The following is a 27,224-nucleotide window of genomic DNA, read 5'->3' as shown; positions in this document are numbered from 1 at the left end:
CTTGATGAAATTTTTAGCAATAAGATTCTGTAGAGTCACAAACCTGTCCCCAGCTATAGCAACCTTTAGAGCGGCTCCTATGAAATCTGTTGAACCTGGATCAAAACGATCTTTCTGAGACTGATCTGGAGGCCGTAAATGTGAAGCAAGGACTTTGTCATTTGTATGGCCAATAGAACCTTCTGATTGTCTACTCGGGCTGATTCCTATCGAGATAAGAGAAGACAGTTATGCCTAAAGGACATAGAGGAGCAGCCACAACTGTCAGGGCCTTTAAGAATACCCTGGGTGCACAGGAGAGGCTAGACGGGAGCATGCTGTATTGGAAGCAGTTGTGGTTGACTGTAAATCAAAGGAACCTATTGTGAGAGGGGTGAATTGCAATGTGGAAATGTGTGTCCTGAAAGTCGAGATATGCAAACCCATCCCTGTAATCTAGAGAGGGAGTTATACCTGCAATGATCACCATCTTGAATTTCTGTTGTTTCTGCTAATATTGGTCTTCATCCCCCATTCTTTTTGGGGACAAGAAAGTACTTGGAATAAAACCCTTTCCCTCCTGTGCTGAAGTGGAACTGGTTCTATGGCTCCTATGCCTAGGAAAGAAGCAACTTCCTGACTCAGGAACCGATCATGAGATGGGTCCCTGAAGAGGGATGGGGAAGGAGGGTGGGAGGGAGGGATGGACATGACATTGATGGAATAACTCCAATGTTAAGACCTCCAGAACCCATATTCAGATGTTCTGTTCTCCCATGCAGATTGAAATTGGGGGAGATGGTATCCAAAAGGGGCAAGGAGAATGGAATAATGCTGCAGTAAATCTCTGTGGAGTGAGTGGTTTAGACTCTTGACCAAGCCATCAAAACTGATGCTTGCATGACAGGGTAGCTGGGATGAAGTAGCTATGGCAGCAGCAGTCTTCTTTTTTGAGTATCCAGGGCTCTTGGCTGAGAGTTTAGGTGAACTACGGAAGCTAGAAAAATGAGCTGGGTGAGATATCTGATATCTGAGACTAGCTAAACTTTTTGTTTGCAGGCGTATAGATCCCAGTGGATCTAAGAGTAGCCTTCAAGTCTTTCAAGGTGTGAAGGAAGTAGTTGGTAGACTCCAAAAAACAATATGTGACCATCCAAAGGAAGGTCCTCAAGAGTATTATCTACAGTACCTCCATAGGGAAGCCTGACAACTGGAGCTGTGTTGCTCGTTGCATCATGATCACAGTGGAAATGGACCATGCAGCAGTATCTGCATCATGGTCCACCAGTTGCATCTACGGAGGCTTGCAATGATGTTCTCACTAAGAGCTGACCTTCTTGGCTGATGGTCTTGAATTGCTCACAATGCGCCTCTCATAGATATTCAGTAAAGGTGTTAAATTTATTGTCATTCGAATAGTCATAGCTTGACATAAGTGCCTGATTGTTTGCTGAAGAGTAATCCTTACAACCGAAGAGGTCGAGCTTCTTCTGGTCCTTATTGTAAGGAGATTTAACATAGTGTTGGCTATTGCACTTATTAACCGCTTCCACTATCCAAGTTTTGTGAAGGATGAGAGAATTAAAAACTCAATCTCTGGCTGGGATGTAGCTTTTTTTTTTTTTTTTTTTTTTTCCCTATAAGCATGCTTTACAAGTGGGTGGTGCTGTCACTGGAGTCTGCCAGATGGTCTTAGAAGGATCCAATAAAGCTTCATTGATCGGAAGGGCTACACATGTGGAATAAGTATGGAAAATGTCCAGGAATTTATTATGGGAATCCTGGACCTCTTCTAAGGTGATTGGATGCACTGAATCAGCAATGCATTTCATCAGCTCCTGGATCTGTCTGAAGTAATCTGCCATGGAAGGTGAGGTGTTACAGCTGAAGCATCATGAACATGTGTAGAATAGGGCTGCACGAAGACTGTACTTTCCATCATTCATATTTGGTTGGTTGATAAGTTTTGTCAACATGTTACACAACTGTGATGGTTTTGTAGAGCTGAACATATGCTTTAAACTGAACAGCTATGGCCCTGAATAGACACAGGGTGCACATCTGCTAAGTAAAAAAAAAAAAAAAAAAAAAAAATTTTTTTTTTTTTTTTTTATCACTTGTCAGTGTAGAACTTTAAGCTGACTCAGGAGCAGTGCTGATAGGCATCCAGATCTCTTCAGATGGTCAGCCTGAGGTAGGATTGAGGATATCCCCCCTCTGGGCAGGTGCAGCAAGTAGGGAAGAATCTGACTTTATGACAGAGTAACTCAGATATTAAAAACAGTAGTAATGAACAATGACAATATTACATGTTACAATTTGATCTCCTACTAGGATGTAAGAGCACTGCAATTTACTGACCTGTTTGGGTTTTTATTCACTTCTCCTTTGATGGCAACTGTCCGTCCAGGACGAAGTGCAGAATTAAGCCGTGCAATGTAAGGAACCACCTGAAAAGGCAACCGTGCTCGGAGTTATAGCCTGTGGCTTTAAACATACATTCTGATGACGCCCATCAGTCACCTCCCTGCTGACCGTCTCTCCTTTTGTATTTTTTAAGTAATCTGAACATGTCTACTTGTCTTTTTCAAATTTTCCATGTCTTTTCATAAATTATATTCACCCACCACTGGGATGATCTAGTTATGGGTGGGAAGGCAAATAGGCATGTTCATTCCAGGATCTTTTATTTAGTATTTATACTTAATTTTTAAAATCTTTTGGATAACAAATGGGACTTTAAAATACTCCAGACAGATAGTACATGTAGCTTCATCCAGAAGTTTTTCCCTGGGGTTTTCTGCAGCCATGGCTACCACTGGACAGTGCAACAGAGTAAGTTTCACTTTCCTGAGCTCAGAAATATGTCCTGCCTGCAGCAGCAACTGGGTGTTTCCCTTCCTGGAACTGACTTGTGCTGTTTACTGAGCTGGAACAAGCCTATTGTTAACAGCCCTGGAGTTGTGAGAAATGTACCAATAGGCCTCTGATTGTGCAATCAGCCCCCTGTCCTGGTGTGGACAATCCCTGAGGCTTCACATGGGCATCATCATCTGCCTGAGATGATGAGCCTGCAGGTACAGGGTGTGCATGTCAAAGGAGTGATATTAAATTCACAGGCTAAAAACTTATCTAAGCTCGAATCAGTGTTTCAAAGGCTTCTCTGGCTCAATTTAAAGGGACTTTAGTGCCAGCAGTGTTGCCAACTCTCATGATTTTATCACGAGTCTCATGATATTTGACATGACTATTAAAACCCCAGCTTCTGGAAGCATGTGATTAGGTGAGAATCTTGCAACTCCTCTCCATGCAGAGTCCTTACACCTACAGCCCTCATGATGTACAGGAACTCCTTAATATACTATTATTCCTCCAGCAGTCTGGGCCCTGGACATGTTCCAGGCACAGGCCCTTGTTGCTGATATCAGAATTAAGGATTTGTGCAAGTAAGATGAATGTATGGAGTGTAGTGTGTACAATTCTTTCAGTAGAAGGTACTTCTCTGGGGTGGGCACCAGCCCATTGACAATGATTGATTTCAGGAGTGTGTAGCAGGGTATTCCCTTTAAATCCATATTTCCTTGCTTTTAAGGGTTGGAGCTGTGGTGGGAATCTGCACTTGAGCAAGCTTATCTGCCTTTTAGATAAATTTTTGTGCACAGGATTAAAATTTCCCCCATTAATTCAGGCCATGTCTACACTAGCGAGCTTACAGTGGCACAGCTGTGCCACAGTAAGATCACTTGTGTAGCCGCTCTATGCTGACAGGAGAGAGCTCTCCCATCGACATATTAAAATCACCTCAATGAGTGGCAGTAGCTATGTCAGTGGGGGAAGCTCTCCTGCCAACATAGCACTGTGCACACTGCCACTTATGCCGCCGAAACTGAATTTTTTGGTTCAGTGGCAGTTCAATAAAAAAACAAAATCAGTTTTGGGTCAAACCAAATTTTTCAGAATTTTCAGTGATTTGAAAAAGTCCATTCTGGATCTGTTCCATAGCAGGGGTTTAAACCTGGGTCTACCCCATCCCAGGTGAGTGCCCTTACCCACTGGGCTAAATGTTAAAGCTGCGGGAGGGGAGACACGTACTCCTCTGGCCATTTTAAGAATGGCCAAAACTATGTGTGTCAAATTTGCAAATAGTTTTAAGTCAGGACTTGATTACAGCCTATAAGCACCTACATGGGGAACAATATTGAATAATGGGCTCTTCGATTTAGCAGAGAAAGATATAACATGATTCAAATGGCTGGAAGTTGAAGCTAAACCAAGTCAGATGTTTTAATATTTGCAATTTACATATATAAAACAATACTTACAAGTTGTGAACCATCAGGCACTTCTCCCTACCAAAAAAAAAAAAAAGTTAACTAGAACATCAAAGAATGGGAAGATCACATAACCACAGTATATGCATACGTACATTTTCTGAGTTTATCTTTGTTATTCCTAAAGATGATGGCTGAGAGCCTTGTAAAAACTGCAGAGAAAAGATATTTAGAGATCACTGCTCACATATACTAGAATTCTGATTCTAAACTAAGTTTGTTAGAACTGTACACAAAAATGTGTGGCTTTAGACTACTATGGAAATCTTGTCACTATGGTTAAAAGTTATTCAAAAAACTGTCTAGTGCAGAGGTGGGCAAACTACGGCCCGCAGGACCTTCGTGCCCGGCCCCTCCCCCGCAGCCTCAGCTTGCTCCGCCACCGGCGCAATGCTCTGGGCAGCGGGGCTGTGAGTTCCTGGGGCAGAGCAGCTGCAGAGCCCTGCCTGACCCTGGTGCTCTGGGCGGTGCGGCTGTAGCGCCGCCAGCCACCGGTGCTCCAGGCTGTGTGGAAAGGGGATAGGGAGCAGGGGATAGAGGGCAGGGGAGTTTGGGGTGGTGATCAGGAGACGGGTGTGGATAGGGCTTGGGGCAGTCAGAGGGTGGGCAACAGGGGGGTTGAATGGGGGCAGGAGTCCCTGGGGGGCAGTCAGGAATGATGGGGGGGTTGGATGGGGTGGCAGGGGGCAGTCGGGCAGGGATTCCGGTGGTAGTTAGGGAGAAGGGGTCCCGGGGGGGGGCAGTCAGGAATGAGAGGAGGGGTTGGATGGGGTGGCGGGGGGCAATCAGGGATGGGGGTTCAGGGGGCTGTCAGAGGACAGGGAATGGGGGGGTTGGATGGAGCAGGAGTCCCGGGGGGGGCCATCAGGGGGCGAGAAGCAGGAGGGGTCGGATAGGGGGCAGGGGCTGGGCCACACCTGGCTGTTTGGGGAGGCACAGCCTCTGCTAACCAGCCCTCCATACAATTTTGGAAACCCAATGCAGCCCTCAGGCCAAAAAGTTTGCCCGCTCCTTGTCTAGTGAAACCACATTGTGTTGTCTAAAAGGATCTGGCTCAGGTTGGACCCTCACTTGACAGGCCTGGGACCTGTCATCTTGTATTGCTTTTGAGTAACCCTTCAGGCAGATCCTCAATATAATACTGATGGGATTTTTTGGAGGACACCATATTCAGCATTCCTAAATGGAATGAGGAAGACAATTCCGCAGGGCCTTTAAGAAATAGGATCCTAGAGGACCTTGGGATTTCAAAGTGATCTGTTTTTTTAACATGACATAATTTACATGGCATATAACTTGAATCTTGAATTTAAATGTTGCTAAATGTGAACAAGCTTTGGTCTAGCCACTTTCATATCTCATAACCTCAACTTGTTTGGTTCAGGGCAACCCTTGCCCTTCTTCATTGCATAAGATAGCAGAACTGTCCCCACTAGCAAGGAAGGAAAACAGAAAAGTAGAGAAAATGATACAACTTTGTGGTCAGCCTCAGAACAGCAACAGAGAAACTATAAAAATACAAAAACAGAAAACCTGTGATTACACCATCATTTTCTTCTACGATTAAGAAAACGTATGTGTTTTTCTCTTTGTATTGCACTTGGAGGCAGAGGTCAAACTGTTCAACACTTGCTGGCCCCAAAACTACACCCACAATCAATCTTCTAAAACTGAAACATTCAGCTTCATGTTAACATTTAATCCAGGCATTTAGCTGTTGAGGGCCATATAAGTACCCAGATATAGAGCTACATCCATGCTGCATACATAAAAGAGCTTGGTGGACACCTCTTCAGAGCTCAGTCGCTGTTTTTCTCAGGCCCAAATTTACCTCCCTTCAATACAGTTATTACCCTGGTGACCTGAATTAGGCTAGAGGTTTGGCAGAAAACAAGGACAATTTAAGCTATGATTAGCAGGTAGAAATCCAGGGAGCTTTCACACAGGAAAAAAAATATTTCCATCTGAGTTTCTATGGAATTTTACTTCATAGGCAGATAAAAGCAATGAGTCGGATTTGGCTATGGAAGGGGAGAGAACGATTGTCCTACCTAACTGCATTTCTGGGCTGTTCCCCCACTCCTTGTGCTGTGCGGCCTTGTTGCACTCACTAGCCACTGTCTGCACTGGAGTGAGGAGGGGCACTTTCCTTGCTGTTTTGCTGGCAGTCCCCATGCTGCTGTCTACTGAAGCAAGCTTAATCTCCTCAGGCTAGGACAAAGAACAGGGAAGCTGTTGCAGTGGACCTGGCTGCTTCACAAGGGCCTCGTTTGACTGACAGCCCAGAAGGCTGAGCTTCACCTCCAGAATAGCAAGGGAGGGATGGGGAGACCCTCACCTGCCCCTTCATATCTGGAGAGTCTGTGAGGCTTTGCAAGTCTCCCCTGTGTAATAAACAGATCTTGTCTTCTATACTGAGTTGTGCAGGAGAGAGACAGACTGAGCCGTTCCCTCCCATTGGTTCACCTTCAACAGATTTGGCAGTTTGACTGAATCAATTAGGAGACAGCACTGTGCTGCTCCATATTATCTCAAAGCATTGCAGCCCAGCCAAAGGGTGACTCAAAACTCAAAAAGGTACATTCACCATCTAATCAGTCAAGTTAGTGTTGTTTTGGTCGATAAAGTAAGGTCACATATACAAGTAAACACTCTGTAAAGAGTTCTAGCTCTGTCTTAGTGCAAGTGTTTGGAAGTAGATTATTCTGGGAAAGATGCTCTAGGGATCATTTTGAAGCACAAGCAGCTGAAAGTTCCGGTCTTCATCTCCAAGGGGCGTAAATTACACATGCCTATTTCTGCATACAATCTAGAGTATGCATCCGAAGAAGTGGGCTGTAGCCCACGAAAGCTTATGCTCTAATAAATGTTAGTCTCTAAAGTGCGACAAGTACTCCTGTTCTTTTTGTGGATACAGACTAACACGGCTGCTACTCTGAAACCAGAGAGCAAATGTGAAAAATCGGGACGGGGTGCAGGGCAATAGGCAACTATATAAGATAAAGTCCCAAGTATCCAGACTATCCCTATAAAATCAGGACATCTGATCACCCTAATACAATCTGTTTTTCATATTAACTGTGATGTAAGTGTGTAGGCTGGGCTTCTCTCCCCAACACAGAAAGTTCAAATCCAAAATAGAAAAAAAGACATTCTGACACTGGGCAGAGGAATGACTAACTGTAGCTCTAGTTAAGACTCAGAGTTGTACAGTATAACCCTGGTTATCTGACATTTAAGGAACAAGACATTCAGATAATATTTTGGGGGGATGAATAGGGGAAGAAATCATTATACTGGATATATCAGGGGACATTACTGCACTTCTATATTGAAGTTCATATAGATTTTACTTCTGTGTTACTTCATTTTCACTGTTGATATCTTACTTCAGTACAGCATAATACGAAGTAGAAAGACATAAGGAAAAGCAACCCAAAATTAGCTATCCAATTCAGCAACTTACATTATTAGAAACAAACTGTATAGTCCGAATCTGTACTTTCCCATATATCCCGAGTGTATCTATTCTTTCCAGGTTAACTCTGTGGTTGTACAGCAGCAAATGTTTTTCATTTACAGACACCTAGAGAGGCAGAAAAAGGCAGAAATGTACTGATATCTTAAATAGTATTGATATACTCAACATAAGATCACTACTAAACCTTTACGTTTCTCTCCATTTTATTCAGTCGTGTTTTGTTTTAGCTTCTTACTTTGGAACATGCCTTTGACAACAAAGAATTTAGGTTTAAATTCATTTTCTTTTCCTTCACATTTTGAAATTGAAATAGTGAACATTATGGGTAATATGATAATCATGGTTAAATTGCATGAAGTCTATTGACTGTTTTGGGGGTTGATTTTGTTGGCTTACCTTGTAATCACTGACTTCATTTCTTTTTCTTAATATGTTATGTTTAAATATTCCCTTCTCCCCACCCACACACAAACACTTCCCCTTCTCTATTAGCTCCACACCAAAATGACCCTACCACACAACCTCACTAGTGTTACTTGAAATGAATATGGTCATCTGTTTCTTTAACTCAAGAAATACAACACAGTCCTCGAGAAAGCTGTACTCCAGCCACTCTGAAAAGCCCTGGAGATATAATCCATCAAGAGAAGACTAGATGGACTAACCAGGAATTAAACAGCTAGAGACAGAGATATTATCTTCTTCCTCTTCCAGAACAAGGTTAAAGTACACCATGGTTCAGGGAGTTTGGTAGAGAAACAGAAATACTTGCCTAGTTATGTTTCTTTACAATAGTGTGGAATATTTAATGGCATTCAATAACAAAGATAAATTTACTGCACATTTGTACTTTGGTTTTGATATTGCATCTCTCATCGTATTTTGATTCTCTCAGCACATCACCATTTGATGACATATGGACTATAGACTTATTCAGAGCTACACCCGTCTTATCTCAATTGGACAGAGCTGGACAAATATTTGTTTCTCTTTAGTGCTTCCTCTGACTGATCCAGAGAGCATTGTTCAGCACTCTTCTGTGTGCAGGAAGGCTGCTGTGTTCAAGAGAAGCCCTTTTACACATGGGAAAGGGAGGGGTTGTGTAACAGCTAGTATAATCAGGAAGATATTTGCTCCCTCAACACACAACTTTCCAGGTACCTGTATATAAAAGTAAAGGCCTACATTACTCAACAGTGCCCCTCTTTCAGCGAAAGCCTATAGTTTCTCTTTGTAATCGAAGTGTACATAGCTGTAAACAATAGTGACACTGACGCTTCCAAATTAGTTTGCGTTTATGGCATGACAAGTGGCTAAATATTCACCTTCCTTAGGGACTCACCTGGAATTTATCCTTCAAAACCATAAAGACAATCTTAAATGGCTTCCCTTTTTGAAAAGGCATCTGATAAGTGATCTCCTCCCAACCCCATCTTTCTTTTTCCAGAGTGTTACAGATTATGGAGCCCGATCTTTTGAAGCGGGGATTGAAGTGAAAGGCCACATCAGCACGAGGTTTTGTGCTACTGCCACATTGGAAGTCTACCTGGAACCTGACCACAAATTAAAACACACATTCAGTTCAGCTCATCCAGAAGTATTCTCTCAACAGTTTCAAATATCTAATTACATTTTGGTTCTTAATACAAAAACTTTGCATTAAACCTAGTAATGGTGATTACAAAACAATTAGAAGTAAAAAACTGAAGTGATACATACATAATACTAATTTATGACTAACCAAAAATGGGAAGATTTTTAAAGGCACAATTGGCAGTTATGCTCCCAGCTCCCACTGAAAATCAATGGGAGTTGGGTGCCTTCCTCTCATGTGTTTTCAAAAATCTTTCCCTTAATCTATTACTGAGAACTAGAATAACTTATAAACATTTTTCAGGTGCTAATCACCATAACATCTGAGCACTTTAATAAATTAATCCTCATTACCCCCCTAAATAATCCTCATTCCGATTTTAAAGATGGGAAAATAAGTTAAATGACCAAATTCACATTGGAAACTTGTGGAAGAACAGGTAATAGAACCTAGATCTCAATTCCCTATCCTGGACCTTAACCACCAGATCATGCATCCTCCCCCCTATTTGAAGCTTGATTCTTCCAAGTGACAACACTTTTATTATTTCAGATGCTGCCCTTAGAGAGAAAAGGTTTCTGGATCATAAAAAGCTGAATATGATCAAATGGAGGAGGAAACAAAGGAAGCCAAGCAGCAAAATAAAAAAAGTGGGCAGAGTGCAGGGAGGAAGGTGAGGAGTTATTTATTCTCTTTAAATTTCACCTTGAAGCCTTTATTTACTCCTTAGCTTCCTATTAACACACACATAAATTCAGCATTGTGTGACACTACTGTACATATTCAGAACACTTTATAAATCAACATATTTTATAAGTGTCTATGGTAGGGTGACCAGATGTCCTGATTGTATAGCGACATATAGTGATTGTATAGTCCCGATTTTTGGGTCTTTTTCTTATATAGGCTCCCAATTTTTCACACTTGCCATCTGGTCACCCTAGTCTATGGGTTCTCAGTTTTTAAATATAAATTAAAGATTTAAGGATTGTGTCACTTTGAAATATGTTAATTACTTTTTCAAAACTGAAAAATGTTTGTTATTGAGGCTGTGGGTTTGTTTTCAAATATTTCAGTCATTTTCAGTCACACAACTTGGGATCTCATCCAATGTCCATTACAGTAATGAGCCTCTCCACTGACAGAAGCAGGATCAGGTTTATAATGTCCCAATTTTATGATAGAAAAATTAAAACATTTTCAATGAATGTGTATCCCGCATGCTATGAAAAGCCGTTTAGTTGGGTTTTGATCAGCTTGCCTTCTCAAAGGCTCATTCCCAATATAACCTCTTGAAAGTCAGATGGCTTTAGACATTACCTGTCGGAATCATCAGGAACACTTCCCTGTATTACAACTAGTTCTCCAGGAAGAAGACCACTAAGGATTGCCCCAGTGTATGGAATAACCTATGAGAAGGAGGGGAAAATAGAATATATTCAAAATAACATTTGGGGATGTTTAGGTCAAAAAGAACAATGAAAACAAAACCAATATAGCAAAATTCCCAGTTTTATCTAATGATTTGGAGAGCAAGATTTTCTAATTAATCAACATAACAAGAAAGATGGCCAAACTGGCTAAAAAAAACAATGTGGTTTAAAGGGGGAGTGAAGGCAACTATAAAAAATAAAATAAAAAACCGTAATAAATGTAAGAAAGGGAAAGTTGTTAGTAATGGATATAAAACAGAATCTAGAAATTATAGAAAATTGATAAGGGAAGCAAAGACACACAAGGAAAAATATATGGCCTGCAGAGTTAAGGACAATTTAAAAAAAGGTTTTTTAAGTACATTAAGAACAAAAAGAATCATGATGATAGTATTAGTCCATTACTAAATGGAAATGGTAGAATTATCAATACTAATGCAAAAATGGCAGAAGGGTTAAATAAACATTTTTATTCTGTATTTGGGGGGAAAAACAAATGATGCAACAAAAATGATTAGGGGTATGGAACGGCTTCCATATGAGGAGAGATTAATAAGACTGGGACTTTTCAGCTTGGAAAAGAGACCGCTAAGGGGAGATATGATTGAGGTCTATAAAATCATGACTGGTATAGAGAAAGTAGATAAGGAAGTGTTGTCTACTACTACTCATAACACAAGAACTAGCGGTCACCAAATGAAATTAATAGGCAGCAGGTTTAAACAAATAAAAGGAAGTATTTCTTCACACAATGCGCAGTCAACCTGTGGAACTCCTTGCCACAGGATGTTGTGAAGGCCAAGACCATAACAGGGTTCAAAAAAGAAGTAGATACATTCATGGAGGATAGGTCCATCAATGGCTATTAGCCAGGATGGGCAGGAATGGTGTCCCTAGCCTCTGTTTGCCAGAAGTTGGGAATGAGCGACAGGGGTTCCGGTCATTCCCTCTGGGGCACCTGGCACTGGCCACTGTCGGAAGACAGGATACTGGGCTGCATGGACCTTTGGTCTGACCCAGTAGGCCATTCTTATGTTTTTATGATGTAGTCATTTTATATGCTAACACTTTCCATTCTATTAGTATCTCAGGAGGATGTTAAATAGCAACTACTAAAAGTCAGACATTTTGAAAACAGCAGGTCCAGATAATTTGACACAAGAATTTTAAAAGAACCAGATGAGGCGCTCACTGGACTGCTAGTCTAAGCACACTATGAAAGTTCCAGAAGATTGCATAAAAAGATAATGTTGTGCCAATTTTTTAAAAGGGTAAGCAGGATAACCCAGATAATTATAGGCTTCTCAGCCCGACATCCATCCTGGGCATGATAAAGGGGCAGTTAATATGGAATTAAAGGAAGGTTATATAATTAATGACAATCAACATGGGTTTATGGAAAGTAGATCCTGTCAACTAATTTATTTATTTTTTATTATTGGATTACAAGTTTGGTTGATAAAAGGTAATAGTGTTGATGTAATATAATTAGACTTCTGTAAGGCATTTGACTTGGTATTGCATGGCATGATTAAAAAATAGAATATACAATTAATATGGTATACACTAAAAATTAAAGATTGTCTAAGTGATAGGTCTCAAAATGTAACTGTAAATGGGGAATTATCAAGTGGGTGTGTTTCTAGTGGGTTTCCGAAGGAATTGGTTCTTGGCCCTATGCTATTTAACATTTTTATCAATGATCTGGAAGAAAACACAGAATCACTGATAAGGTTGGTAGATGACACTAATTGGAGAAGTGTGGCAAAGAGGACAAGTCACAGATATACAGCTATCTGGATTGCTTGGTTGGCCGGGCACAAGTGCATCTCAGAGTAACACACACACGGCTCCCTGTCCCAATCTTGTCTAAACTATCCCACCACACTGTCTCTTCATCAGATCTGTCCCTCCCCCACATCTTTCCCTGCTTCCCAATGATTCCCAATTCCAGTCTCTACCCCCAGCTTCTTATCTGATCTGAGTCTCCCCCTCCCATACCTACTGGCTCCCAGTCCCCTCCCAAGTCCCAGTATCCCATCTCAAACAGTCCCAGGTCGTCCCCCTCTTCCCCCCCCGCCATTCCCAGTTTCAAATTTATTTGGGCATAAGCTTTCGTGGGCTAGAACCCATTTCATTATGTATTTATACTCTGTTCATGTATTTATACCTGCTCCTGTATTTTCCACTCCATGCATCTGATGAAGTGGGTTCTAGCCCACGAAAGCTTATGCCCAAATAAATTTGTTCGTCTCTAAGGTGCCACAAGGACTCCTCGTTGTTTCAACTGAAGATAGTGTCTTCTACTGAGAAGTGTTGGGCAACCTTCATACTAGGCAGTGCTACCAGCTTTGCCTGTAATGTAGGCTCGTATGTATTTTTATTGGAGGGTGCTATTCCCTTCATAGTTAAGTTTAAAACTAGCTTCCCATTCAACTTCCTCCTTTACATAACCAAAATCAAACCAATACACTAATACAGCTTCTGCAAGAACAAGGTCATGAAATCCACACAAACCTAGAACTACAAAATAATAAAGAATTACACAATGCTGGGTTCAGCCCCAAAAAAGAACATGGAAATTATGAAGAATGGGGAAGATACACGTAGTTGTTCTGGATGCCAAAAAGCCCAACTCTGTCTCCTATCCAAAAGGTATGGCTAAGTGCTCCACCTGATTAAGTCTCATATTTCCATTGAGACGGGGCAATGCTGACACAACATGATGATAAGACTTGTGATACTCCACATTTATGAGTGCTCTCTCCTTTTTGGAAATACTATACTTTAACTTTGAAGATACACACAACTCCAAGTCCCTTACCCCTATTAACAGGAACTGTACTGAAAGCAGCAGGTGTTATTCTCGTGTATATGAGAAATATTGGAGATTTCTCAATATTCCTATCATCACACAAACAGCACACAGTTCTGACCAGCTGACGTAAGAGCAAAGTCCCATGGGGTAAAGCTGCCCAGTGTTTTCAGGGAGAAGCTGTTTACACGATGGGGAATTACCGGGTTATGGATTGTCTTCTGCAGTTGGTCCAAGGGCATCGTCGTCCCTCCTTCAGCCAAGTCTGTTGGCTGTGTGTGACCAGCGATGGATTTTGAATATAGTTAAATTTCTCAGTTTTGTTGGCATTGAAGAAAGGATCCCTTTGGAAAACCAAAATTAAGTTTTAATTAAAAAAACTGAATGAAGTAATCCTTGTTCAGCCTTCAAAATATTAAATTTTCTTCATGCTTTTTGACATACTAATGAAAATGTTTTAACAGGAATTTGCTGGCTTAATTTTACAGTTTCTACAAGATATGAAAATTAAGTGCTTAGTTGCCCCAGTAAGACATACCCCTTAACATAGGGCAGTGTGTACATAGCTACAAAGTTTGCTTGAGAACTCTGGGAATAATTGGTTCTCAATAGATATAATCTCTCCCACAGCTGCCTGGGAAGTGTGGACAATGCACAGTCCTTAAGCATGGTCCACCATTCTCCTTTCTACACAGCTGTCTAGATCTTGTTAGCATGGAAATTGTGGGAGAAGAACAGTCACAGTCCCACAGAGGAGCTGAGAAGGAGTGGTCCCTGTACTCAGGGACTGCAGTTGTTCCTGATCTTTATGTGGGAGTGCAAGAGGGGAAGGCTCTTTGAACGTTTCTACTTCCCACACAAGAGCCAGGCAAAATCTGGTCTGAAATAAGCAAGAGAGCAATTTTATTTTCTTCTTTTGCTAATTCCTAACTTTCCTGAGGGAGAGTCTGTAGGCTGATCTTTGCTTTCTCCTGACCAGTCAAAAGACCATGGGTTCTCTTACCTTTGATAATGCGGTGAAAAGACTAGCAAAAACCACAATTAAGACGAAAAGTTTCTGTTTTCTATATCCTTCAGCATATACAATCCCAGATATCAATGAATAGCTCAAGGACAATACTGACAGAGTCACTGAACAGATAGCTATGAACAGCAATGAAACTACAGCTTCTTAGTGTGTCCTGTACTCAGCAACCCCTCCCTTCTTCAGAAGGGCATCCCAGTGACCAGAATGTAATACCCAAATGTAAACCTACAGACAATAATATTATTTATAGTATTCTATTATGCAAACAAAGGCTATTTCATTTAAGCAGACTTAGTGGGGCCTATGTTTGCTGTATTACTGCCTGATATTTGTTACAATATATTTGACTAATCAGAACAAAGTCAACTATTGTACTCGTGCATCATGATTTATTTACTTCAGTCTCTCAGTGGAGGTGTGGCCTATTGTAACTTTTTTATTATATTTTATTTTTTTCTATATTTTATTATTATGTGGCAACAAAATACTTAGTTCTTCACCCATCAAAGCAATTTACAAAGGCAAATATCATTAGCCTCATCTTAGAGATGGAAAAACAGAGGCACAGAAGAGATATGATATTCCCAGTACAGAGAAGACTAGTAGAAGAGGCAAAAATGGAACCCAGATCTTATGACTCTTAATTTGGTAGCCTATTCACTAGACCATGCTGCTCCTTCCCATGACCTGTGACAGCAATCTAGACTTCATTAAAAAAGAGGACTCTGGGACTACGGAAAATGAACAAGCTTGAGAATTCTGTGGCACATATACAAACTGGCATAGCTAAAGGATATTAAGTGTGTAAGCCTGTGGTGCATTTGAAATCTTGGCAGTGTTGCAGGATGCCTCGAACAGTGTGGCAATTTCATACCAAGAAAGTGGGGCATAACATGGAGAGAAAGTTGGAATTTAGGTATTTCTGTATTTTGGAATGAGGGAATGGTATATAATTGCTGGGTTCTGCCTGTGGGTGGGGATTCACTGATAGAAATGCACAGCAGATGCCCAAGTTCCTCTCCCTGTCAACAGAGAGAAAATTACTTGCAATATTCATTAAGTTAAAGTCTCCAGACAGTACTGAAAGTGGTGAGCGGCATTATTTCTATTTCTAAATGTGGAGCAGGATTGAAATTAGGGTTTTCTAAAACTGGTAAACATATGCAGTTTTTCTGCTCCAAAATGAAAAAAAAAATTGTAATAACCTTAAATGTCACTTTGGTGTAATAATATCTCACTAACTCCAAAATATTCCTGGTAATAAACACTAACCGGCAGATAATCCTGCCATTCGCTATAGTCAGTCAAATTATCATTCTCCATGAGCTTTAAGAATTACTTTAAGAGATGTGGCCAGGTCAATTTAAACCCAAACCACAGATATTGTAAAAAAAACAAAAAACAAGTTTTACATAAAAACAATAGTAAGAGAAGTATCCCCTTTAAAAAAGAAAAAGCAGTGCAGTAAAATTAATTTGTTACTTTGGAAATAAAGGTTCCCCTGTAATGTCTGTTCCCCAGACTTTCCAAGATTGTGCTAGTACATCAGAACTAGAAAGTGAAGACAGACTGTATAAAGTGAAATTGACTCATTTGAGAAAAACCTAAAAAGTAAACAAAATAAGACTAGTGTAAAATAAATTCGTTGTTAAAGGTTTAAATTTTAATAATCAGAGGAGTTTTTAATAATACAAGTAAAGGCATATTTTTAAAATATGATTTTAACCTTGCAGGGTCCTTTTAATTTTCTAGTTCTTATTTCTTTTGGATGCTCCCCGCAATGGAGTCAACCCTGTTTTCTGTATCCAAACACATCTGCGTTTTTTAAATTTCAACAGTTTTTTTTCCCTGAAGGGATATTGTCAATCTGTTTAAATCATATTTAATTTATGCTTACCTTTGTAACGAATAACCTCTTCAAAGCTACAAACTGAAATCTGACTGTAAATCAAATGTATCTGTTTCCATTTCGATCAGTTGTGGATTGTTTTAGCTGGTTACTCTGCTTGCACAGTAAAAATGGTTCCTCCACTCCTATTTCCTGGTTCCCATACACCAACACAATGACATCACCACATGTACACTGCTCTGAAAGCCTCCTCCCCAGGCATTCCTTAAAGAACCAGTGTGTGTCACAGGTCACTTGCTGATAACATAGCTTTATTTTTGGCTGTTCGGTTTCCACCACGTGTGGATTACTGTTTAAAACTGTCTTTTTGAAACAAATTGCTTTATTCTTTTTATACTTTATTTTTTTTTCATGCACTTTAAAATAGTTGTTTGAATTTCATCATGGTGAAAGATGCTGCCCTGGAGAATGAAATTCTTCCTTAAGCTGGATACTAGCTCTTAGTGCTAGCATCATGGTCCCCGACCATGGCAGCTGGTTGGTATAGGGTGGGGAACTTAAAATTAGACACATAACTGTCTTCTGCGCCATTGCTTCCAAAAAATGATCCGAAGGCCTGTCAGGAGGACACAGATTTTGCATGACACTAGTGTCTGTAGCCTTGTCTTTCCAGCTCACCACTGAACTGTTTACAGGTAACAGACAATTGTCTGCAGATGCTCTCCCATACCACCTGGGACCACCATGGAGTCTGCTGCGCAGGCAGCCAGGTGACCTCTCTTCAGCTGGAGAATGAGGAGGCCTCAGCTTCAGCAGGACAAGGTAAAGACGTCCCAGTATTGGCCCTAGAGCCTAGACTCTCCACCCTCTACGTTCCTCGCTATCACAAACCGCATCCCGGTAACCCAGGCACCCAATCCCCTCCGAAGTCCCAGCACAGCCTCAAAAAGCAAACTCAGCAATGTATGACAGCTTCTTTCCTGTCCCTTAAGTTGTCCTAGCTTTTTCATTATTGTTCTTGTTCTCCTTACTTTCCTGCCCCACCACATACACTCCAAGTGCCTGCTTATCTTTGTGATTGGTTTATATATGTAGAATTGGGGTTTGTTGGGTGCCACCATGCAGCTGGTACCCTTTGGGAGACTTCTTTCACACTTGTCTCTCCAGCTAACCATGCCTATGATGATTACCTACGCACCTGCATACCGTTGGCACCATTTCAGAGGCATAATAACACTTACACACTACTGTACGATTATGAGGTGATGTTTGGTGCTTAGTTTCCTCCCTAGCACTCCTTTTAATATACATGGAGACAAGCGAAAACGCTGAGTCTAAGAGAGAAAACCTCACCCTACAGGAAGCCTGGTCAGGGCCCGCAGCTCCTGGCACAAGGTGGAATTTCCCCCATTTCCAACTTGAAGATTAGCTGCAGGAAGCCAGACAGACTCAAGTTTCAGACATCCGCTACATTGTGCGAGTAATGCAGCAGGATCACACCATCCTGTTCCAGATTGTCTCTACCTGCTCTCAGAATCTGCTGTTAACCTGCAATCCTACTCCCTTCTGCAGCCTGGGTCTGGAATTGATGGTCTGTTTCACTGCATTGCCATGGCCACCGTGGGTCCGTCTGCACTGCAGCTGGCAGGTGTAATTGCCAGTTTGGGTAGATATACATCATGTGCTAGCTCCGTACAAGATAGTGCTCTAAATTAGCATTGTGGCCATGGCAGCATGGGCAGCGGCTCAGGCTTGTAACTAGAATCTCAGACAGGGTTGCTGTTTTTATGATCAGAGCAAGTGAATGTGTGTCTACCTGAGCTGAGCATTACATCTTGAAACTAGGGTTGCCAGATGCCTGTTTTTTGACCGGAAAACCCAGTCGAAAAGGGACCCTGGCGGCTCCAATCAGCACTGCTGACCAGGCTGTTAAAAGTCTGGTTGCTGTCGCAGCGGGGCAGGCAGACTCTGTGCCCAGCTCCGCGCAACTCCTGGGAAGCGGCGAACTATGGAGGAACATGTCGCTGTTTCCCGGGAGTTGCCTAAGGTCAGCACGGCCCGTAGCCCATACCCTGAACCCCCTCCCAGTGCCCCAATCCCCTCCTCTGGCTTAGAACCCCCTCCTGCACCCAAACTTCCTCCTGGAGCTTGCACCCCACACCCCAACTCCCTGCCTGATCCCAGAGCCCCTCGGTCCCAGCTCAGAGCGCCCTCCTACACCCCAAACCTTTCATCCCCGGCCCCACCCCAGAGCCCACATCCCAAGCCTAGAGCCCTCACCTCCCCCCCCCACACACACACACACACACATATCTCAACACGGTGCCCCTGCCCGGAGCCCCCTCCTGTACCCCAAACCCCTCATCCCCAGCCCCACTCCAGAGCCCGCATCCCCCAGCCGGAGGCCTCACCTCTTCCCACACTGAATCCCCTGCCTCACCCAGAGCCCCTTCCTGCACCTGGAGCCCACACCCCCAGCCCAGAGTCCATGCCTCAACCCACACCCAAACTGACTGCCTCAGCCCAGAGCCCTCTCCCACACTCCAAAACCCTCGGCCTCACCCCCCAGCCCAGAGCCCCCTCCTGCACTCCAAACTCCTCATCCCTGGCCCCATCCCAGAGCCCACACCCCCTCTCACATCCTAAAACCCTGCCCCAGCCCAGTGAAAATAAGCAAGTGAGTGAGGGTGTGGTTCAGCGAGCAACGGACGGAGGGGAATGGAGTGAGCAGGATGCGGGACCTCGGAGAAGGGGCAGGGCAGGGATGGGGTCTCAGGGAAGGGGCAGGGCAGGGGCCAGGACAAGGATGTTCAGTTAGAAAGTTAGCAACCCTACTTGAAAAGGCGCTGGAACACTTTTTAAAGTGGGGGTGCTCCCCCCTGCTCCTCCTAGAGCTGGGGCAAGGAGCAGGGCCTTGGCTCTGGGACAGGGGGACATGGACAGGGATAAGGGAGCTGAGCCCACAGCTGGGAGTAGGTGCGGATCCCCAGGCTCTGGGCTGATAGCTGGGACTCCGCGTGTGGGACTGAGACTGGAGCCCCAGACGCGGGGCCAGGCACGGGGCCGGCAGCCCCAGACTAGGAGTGGAGCCCTGTGTAAAACCTGGGTGTGCTACAGCATCCCCCGCACCCGTAGTTCTTGCACCTATGTTTGAAGCTGCAGTACAGACCTAGCCAATGAGATCTTCTCTATCAGGAGCCACGAATGGGCAGCAGAAATCAGGAATCTCCCAGGTTTGTGGGACTGATCTGAACCCATGGATGGGATTTCAGAAGCCTACAGTTATGTAAAAATAAACTCTTCCTGGGGTTGCTGAGTGTGTTCATGCTTTCTCTTGGCTGTGATGGGCAGCAACAGTTTCATATACAGTTTGTAGGAGGGAGGGTCAGATCCTGGTGTGGGCTCAGGAAGGGATTAGTGAGAATGGCAGGCAGGGTATTTGCCCAGAGATAGTACCAGGGAGCCCAGTCCTGAACGGAGTCTGTCAGTTCCTTGGTTCCCAACCTCCACTACTAGTCTCAAGAGCAGCATTTGACTTCCCTTGGGTTTCCTCCAGTCCATAGTTCTCCTTCTGGGCCTACTGCTATTGCTGTCCCAGCTCAGTAGGTAGATTTTCTTTCCATACCCCTGTAAGCAGAGTCAGAATGAGCGCTACCGTGAGATCTGGTAGTGAGCTGTGGAAAAGGACTTCAGGGGCTGATCTCGTTTGCATGGGCACACTCACCCTGCCTAGTATGAAGGACTGCCTGCCCAAATGTTCACTTTGGCTGCTGTGGGATCCCCAGTCTCTTTGTTATTGGGGCAGGAGTAATAAAGGGTTGTTATCCTGGATATGTGAATCAAGGACAGTAGAACTGTACTTGGCATTTTATGATGGAGGGATTCGCCCTCAACTAAGCAGCACTCACTAGGCAAGGGACATGGGTTCCAAAGCTGGGTGCGGGGAGACAGGTATGTGTATCTGGTAGTGTGGGTCCCTTCTGAGGGCCCGAAATACCACTTTTACTCCTGTTCTCTCCAGTATGTAATAACAGAGCTAATTTTGACTCCATTAGGAGTCTTGTTACATGCTACAGAGCAGAAACCTAGGTCTAAGCATTAGACCTACTTTGGACTAGTGGTGCACCAGCACTGAGGCTCCCCTACTACCAGCTAAACTCACTGAGAGCTGAAGTCACTAAAGAGCTGATGTTACTAAGAACTGTGTTGCTTGAACCAAAGATAAATTCAAGATTTCTCACTATTTTGGTATTTACATTGTACAATAAACCTCCAAGCACAATATTTAAACTGTTATAACTTGTCCAGATTTTCACCAGGATCCTGAAAGGTACCCCTGTTTAACACCTCTCCTGCCAAAGGCAGACTTTCTACTTCCACCTACTGAAGTGCTACTGCTGTTCAAAACAGGCTATCAGAATTGTTTTATACTTGATGAGGGGCCTGTTTCCTGAAATGATCACAACCAGCCCTAATATTTACAGGGTTTTGCCTCCTTATTCCTGACTAACATTTGCCAACCATGCCAAAATCCTCAATTGGGACAGGCAGGCCTCCTAGCTCCCACATGTGTGGCTTCAGCTGGTAGAGCAGATGCCAGGTGGGGTTAGCTACACCACAAATAAAGGAGTATGGAGATTCTTCAGCAAAAACAACTCATTGGTGGGAAGTATTATCATGTGGTCGTGGTTTGCTTTAAGCCATTTTCAAATCAGAGAGTTGCTAAAGATAGGAAATGTTATAGGAAAATATAATATTGTTTATAGCTGGGGTATCTGAGAAGCCGTACAATGGTATTCCTGCAAAATAGTGATGACCCTGTTCAAATATTAATAGACAGCTACATACCATCTCCTATCCCACATAGCTAATTACACATCACTACCATCCTGGTAGTGTACAACCAACTGTCATCCCTGTGGAAGTAAAAGGCCCGGGTAGAGACCGTCGAATCGTGGAAGTCAATGAATGGCTATGCAGCTGCTGTCGGAGAGAAGGCTTTGGATTCTTTGACCATGGGATGGTATTCCAAGAAGGAGGAGTGCTAGGCAGAGACGGGCTCCATCTAACAAAGAGAGGGAAGAGCATCTTCACAAGCAGGCTGGTTAACCTATTGAGGAGGGCTTTAAACTAGGTTCACCAGGGGAATGAGACCAAAGCCCCATGGGAAGTGAGATACCGGGAGGAAGCACAAGCAGGAGAGTGCAAGAGGGGAGGACTCTTGCCTCCTACTGAGAAAGCAGGACGATCAGCGAGTTATCTTAAGTGCCTATACACAAATGCAAGAAGCCTGGGAAACAAGCAGGGAGAACTGGAAGTCCTGGCACAGTCAAGGAATTATGATGTGATTGGAATAACAGAGACTTGGTGGGATAACTCACATGACTGGAGTACTGTCATGGATGGATATAAACTGTTCAGGCAGAGCAAAAAAGGTGGGGGAGTTGCATTGTATGTAAGAAAGCAAAGCAGTATGGCTGCTCAGAGCTCCGGTATGAAACTACAGAAAAACCTGAGAGTCTCTGAACTAAGTTTAGAAGTGTCAGCAACAAGGGTGATGTCGTGGTGGGAGTCTGCTATAGACCACCAGACCAGGGGGATGAGGTGGATGAGGCTTTCTTCTGGCAGGTAACAGAAGTTACAAGATTGCAGGCCCTGGTTCTCATGGGAGACTTCAATCACCCTGATATCGGCTGGGAGAGCAATACAGCGGTGCACAGACAATCCAGGAAGTTTTTGGAAAGTGTAGGGGACAATTTCCTGGTGCAAGTGATGGAGGAACCAACTAGGGGCAGAGCTCTTCTTGACTTGCTGCTCACAAACCGGAAAGAATTAGTAGGGGAAGCAAAAGTGGATGGGAACCTGTGAGGCAGTGACCATGAGATGGTCAAGTTCAGGATCCTGACACAAGGAAGAAAGGAGAGCAGCAGAATATGGACTCTGGACTTCAGAAAAGCAGACTTTGACTCCCTCAGGGAACTGATGGACAGGATCCCCTGGGAGAATAACGTGAGGGGGAAAGGAGTCCAGGAGAGCTGGCTGTATTTTAAAGAATCCTTATTGAGGTTTCAGGAACAAACCATCCTGCTGTGTAGAAAGAATAGTAAATATGGCAGGCGACCAGCTATGCTTAACAGTGAAATCCTTGCTGATCTTAAACACAATAAAGAAGCTTACAAGAAGTGGAAGACTGGACAAATGACCAGGGAGGAGTATAAAAATATTGCTCAGGCATGCAGGAGTGAAATCAGGAAGGCCAAATCACACTTGGAGTTGCAGCTAGCAAGAGATGTTAAGAGTAACAGGAAGGGTTTCTTCAAGTATGTTAGCAACAAGAAGATGGTCAAGGAAAGTTTGGGCCCCTTACTGAATGAGGGAGGCAACCTAGTGACAGAGGATGTGGAAAAAATTAATGTACTCAATGCTTTTTTTGCCTCTGTCTTCATGAACTAGGTTAGCTCCCAGACTGCTGCACTGGCAGCACAGTATGGGGATAGGGTGACCAGATGAGACAAAGAAAATATCAGGACACATGGGGAGGGGGCAGAGAAAAAAAAAACGGAGTGCCACCAGCGGAGCAAAAATAAAATTAAAAAAGGAAGGCCGGCGGCAGAGGGGAAAAAAAAAACGCAGAATGCCGCGAAATGTCGGGACAAACATCGGTCGGGACGCGGGACAAACGCCTAAATATCTTCTGGTCACCCTACATGGGGAGGAGGTGACGAGCCCTCTGTGGAGAAAGAAGTGGTTCAGGACTATTTAGAAAAGCTGGATGAGCATAAGTCCATGGGGCCGGATGCGCTGCATCCGAGGGTGCTAAAGGAGTTGGCGGATGTGATTGCAGAGCCATTGGCCATTATCTTTGAAAACTCATGGCGATTGGGGGAGGTCCCAGATGGCTGGAAAAAGGCTAATGTCTTTAAAAAAGGGAAGGAGGAGGATCCGGGGAACTACAGGCCAGTCAGCCTCACCTCAGTCCCTGGAAAAATCATGGAGCAGGTCCTCAAGGAATCAATTCTGAAGCACTTAGAGGAGAGGAAAGTGATCAGGAACAGTGAGCATGGATTCACCAAAGGCAAGTCATGCCTGACTAACCTAATTGCCTTCTATGACAAGATAACTGGCTCTGTGGATGAGGGGAAAGCAGTGGATGTGTTATTCCTTGACTTTAGCAAAACTTTTGGTATGGTCTCCCACAGTATTCTTGCCGGCAAATTAAAAAAGTATGGGCTGGATGAATGGACTATAAGGTGGATAGAAAGCTGGCTAGATCATCGGGCTCAATGGGTAGTGATCAATGGCTCCATGTCTAGTTGGCAGTCGGTATCAAGCAGAGTGCCCCAAGGGTCGGTTTTGTTCAATATCTTCATTAATGATCTGGAGAATGGCGTGGACTGCACCCTCAGCAAGTTTGCAGATAACACTAAACTGTGAGGAGTGGTAGATACGCTGGAGGATAGGGATAGGATACAGAAGGACCTAACATATTAGAGGATTGGGCCAAAAGAAATCTGATGAGGTTCAACAAGGACAAGTGCAGAGTCCTGCAATTAGGATGGAAGAATCCCATGCACTGCTACAGAATAGGGACTGAATGGCTAGGCAGCAGTTCGGCAGAAAAGGCCCTAGGGGTTACAGTGGACGAGAAGCTGGATATGAGGCAACAGTGTGCCTTTGTTGCCAAGAAGGCTAACACCATTTTGGGCTGTATAAGTAGGGGCATTGCCAGCAGATCGAGGGACGTGATCATTCCCCTCTGTTCGACATTGGTGAGGCCTCATCTGGAGTTCTGTATCCAGTTTTGGGCCCCACGCTACAAGGAGGATGTGGAAAAATTGAAAAGAGTCCAGTGGAGGACAACAAAAATTATTAGGGGGCTGGAGTACATGACTTATGAGGAGAGGCTGAGGGAATTGGGATTGTTTAGCCTGCAGAAGAGAAGAATGAGGTGGGATTTGATAGCTGCTTTCAACTACCTGAAAGGGGGTTCCAAAGAGGATGGATCTAGACTGTTCTCAGTGGTAGCAGATGACAGAACAAGGGGTAATAGTCTCAAGTTGCAGTGGGGGAGGTTTAGGTTGGATATTAGGAAAAGCTTTTTCACTAGGAGGGTGGTGAAGCACTGGAATGAGTTACCTAGGGAGGTGGTGGAATCTCCTTCCTTAGAGGTTTTTAAGGTCAGGCTTGCCAAAGCCCTGGCTGGGATGATTTAGCTGGGGATTGGTCCTGCTTTGATGACCTCCTGAGGTCCCTTCCAACCCTGATATTCTATGATTCTAACTGTTATGGAACCTTCTGGCTTTAGCATTCCATTACTCTTGGAGTTAATGAGAATGCGTCAATACAGCCTTTCCACCTCAGCACTGGAAAGTGGTATTTCCATAGGTGCAACAATCCTTCCCTTATTTCTTAACCCAAATTTTATTAGTTTTTATTCTTATCATTCTGTTAACAAAAACATATTTTTAAGGAGGATTAGGGAGTTGCTGAAATCCTCATAAATCTGTGTCCATCGCATCTACCCCCAACAAACATTCTCTCTGAGGCAAGAACTCCTGCTTTGTCTGCAGTACTTCCAGCCCAGCTATTGGGAGGCTGAGGTGTACTAGAGAAGAACATCATGAACTTTAATATAGCTGCTAAACTCTGGCTTACATGGACCTTTCTCTGCTCTTAATTTATATATCCCATGCCAACATACCTGATAGGACCCAATTTCTTCACCACAAGGCACAACAGATATTTCCATGTCTCATGTTCCCCTAATTCCTGAATGGCGTTTCCAGCCAACTACAGTGAGACAAGCAATCTTGCTAGCCCCTATTTCCAGCAGGGGCGGCTCTATGTATTTTGCCGCCCCAAGCACGGCAGTCAGGCAGCTTTTGGCGGCGTGCCTGCAGGAGGTCCACTGGTCCCGTGGCTTCAGCGTACCTGCCGCTGAATTGCCGCCAAAGCCGTGGGACCAGAGGACCTCCCGCAGGCATGCCACTGAAGGCTCCCTGACTGCCGCCAGCACAGCGACCGGCAGGCTGCCCCCCATCCCCGCGGCTTGCCACCCCAGACACGCTCTTGGAGCGCTGTTGCCTGGAGCCGCCCCTGATTTCTAGGGCTTCATTCAGCTGTGGCAGAATGGATACCTGGAAAGTTTGCAACCAGGATGGATTTGATTTAAATCAAATTGATTTAAATCATGATTTAAATCACTAGTCAGGAAGTCTCAATTTAATCATGGATTTCTACATAAAAGTGCGTTCTTGTTGATTGTTATAACCTTAATACATATTCTTCACAACTCAGAGATAGATGTAGGTTTCATTTTTAGAAGGTACACACTATACATTTTTAAACATTGGCCGCCCCTTCTAGGGTTCAGAGTAGCAGCCGTGTTAGTCTGTATCCACAAAAAGAACAGGAGTACTTGTGGCACCTTAGAGACTAACAAATTTATTAGAGTATAAGCTTTCGTGGACTGGTGCCGCCCCAAGTACGTGCTCAGTTGGCTGGTGCCTGGAGCCGGCCCTGCATGTGAAGAAAACTATTGTCCTTTGAGGTGGGCCTATCCTTGAGCCATTCAAAGAGAATAGCTCTCGTGCTAGTTGGAACCAAGCCTGTCAGAATAAAGCAGAGCTCTTACAGACACCTTAAGCAGCGAATGCTCACTGAAAACCACATCTCTCTGTGCTAGTCCTTTCTGAGGTGTCTTAGACACCTTTCCTGGGCAGGGCAGTGTCTAGAATAGACTAAACTTGTGAAATCCAGGCTGTTTTTTTTCCAATACAGACCACAAAATGGCATTTAGAACACAAAATAGAAGACAGGGTACAAAATGGAAGTCACAGAACAAAATGGAGTTCACAATTCATTACCGACATATCACAGACTGTCACAAGAATAATAGCACTTCCCTACCTTACAAATGTGTTCTGAGGTTTACACATTAAAGCTTGTGAGGCACTCAGATACTACAATAATGGGAGGTACCCATTTAAGTACCTTATAGTACCTGAGGGACAAGGTCCAAAAACTAAAATAGCATGTTTGCTTTAATGAAATGACAGTGTAGTTCAGAATCTTACTACAATGTTGACTAAAGAAAAAATTGTCAGCAGCAGTATGGGAATATGCCATCCCCTCAAGTGTAAGAATGAAAAATTACAAAAGTTAAGAATACATACCTACTAGAAGAGCTGAAAGTATGGCCTATAGTAATCAGTTGCAAAATGGGTACTTTAGGGTTGAAGCAGGCTGATTCTGCCAACTTTAAAGGGCCAGCTCCCAGAAAGGCATGCTGGGAAAAAGTTCCTATAAGAGGGTAACCCAACAGCAGAAAGGGTTAGTAGAGCTCAAATAATCACAAAAGAAGCTGCTGGGAAGGGGAAGAAAGAGACCTGTATGGTTAAAAGGTCAGCATTATAGCATATGGTGTTTTTACAGAGTACTAAAAACCACTATTGTTAAATTATATAATAGAAGGTCTAATCCCAGATTGTAGTAAAAATTCAATCAGTCTGATGATTCCCTGTGAAACAAAGAAAGATTCTAGGGTCTCTGAACTTTAAATAGGTTGTTTTTAGAAGCTCTAGTTGCAAAATACTTGTTTAAAAAGTAGCTGTGAGGTTGTAATGCTAAACCCTTTTGATAAACCCAGACTGGGTAGGAGTCATAAAGAGAAGAGGCTTATCCTTTTTTGAGTGGTTTAACATTTGCAGTATCTC

The 27,224-nt window shown here is 43.4% G+C and overlaps 1 protein-coding gene across 5 annotated transcripts in view; it reads right to left on the bottom strand.

Moving 5' to 3' along the window:
* Window positions 1-26,785, bottom strand: part of LGALS8 (galectin 8) — a 39,971-nt gene extending 13,186 nt beyond the window's left edge. For 2 of the 5 annotated variants that reach the window (XR_010599780.1, XR_010599781.1), the window contains exons 1-8: window positions 16,558-16,725; window positions 13,837-13,977; window positions 10,706-10,794; window positions 9,134-9,344; window positions 7,777-7,896; window positions 4,406-4,462; window positions 4,302-4,328; window positions 2,341-2,429 (exon numbers count right to left, since the gene is read on the bottom strand). Coding sequence is in view for 1 of the 5 variants with exons in the window: in XM_065589063.1 (XP_065445135.1) it covers window positions 2,341-2,429; window positions 4,302-4,328; window positions 4,406-4,462; window positions 7,777-7,896; window positions 9,134-9,344; window positions 10,706-10,794; window positions 13,837-13,875 (632 nt within the window). In the remaining 4 variants the exon portion in view is untranslated. Of the gene's footprint in view, window positions 1-2,340; window positions 2,430-4,301; window positions 4,329-4,405; window positions 4,463-7,776; window positions 7,897-9,133; window positions 9,345-10,705; window positions 10,795-13,836; window positions 13,978-16,557; window positions 16,729-26,684 lie in introns of those variants that run through there. The other 3 variants (XM_065589063.1, XR_010599782.1, XR_010599783.1) reach the window with 3 other exon arrangements.
* Between the last annotated feature and the right edge of the window lie 439 nt (window positions 26,786-27,224).

The sequence above is a fragment of the Chrysemys picta genome, chromosome 3 (assembly GCF_011386835.1).
Source record: "Chrysemys picta bellii isolate R12L10 chromosome 3, ASM1138683v2, whole genome shotgun sequence".
Taxonomy (NCBI): domain Eukaryota; kingdom Metazoa; phylum Chordata; order Testudines; family Emydidae; genus Chrysemys; species Chrysemys picta.
Note: the sequence above shows the minus strand (reverse complement) of the source record. Positions and strands in the feature narration are given on the sequence as shown.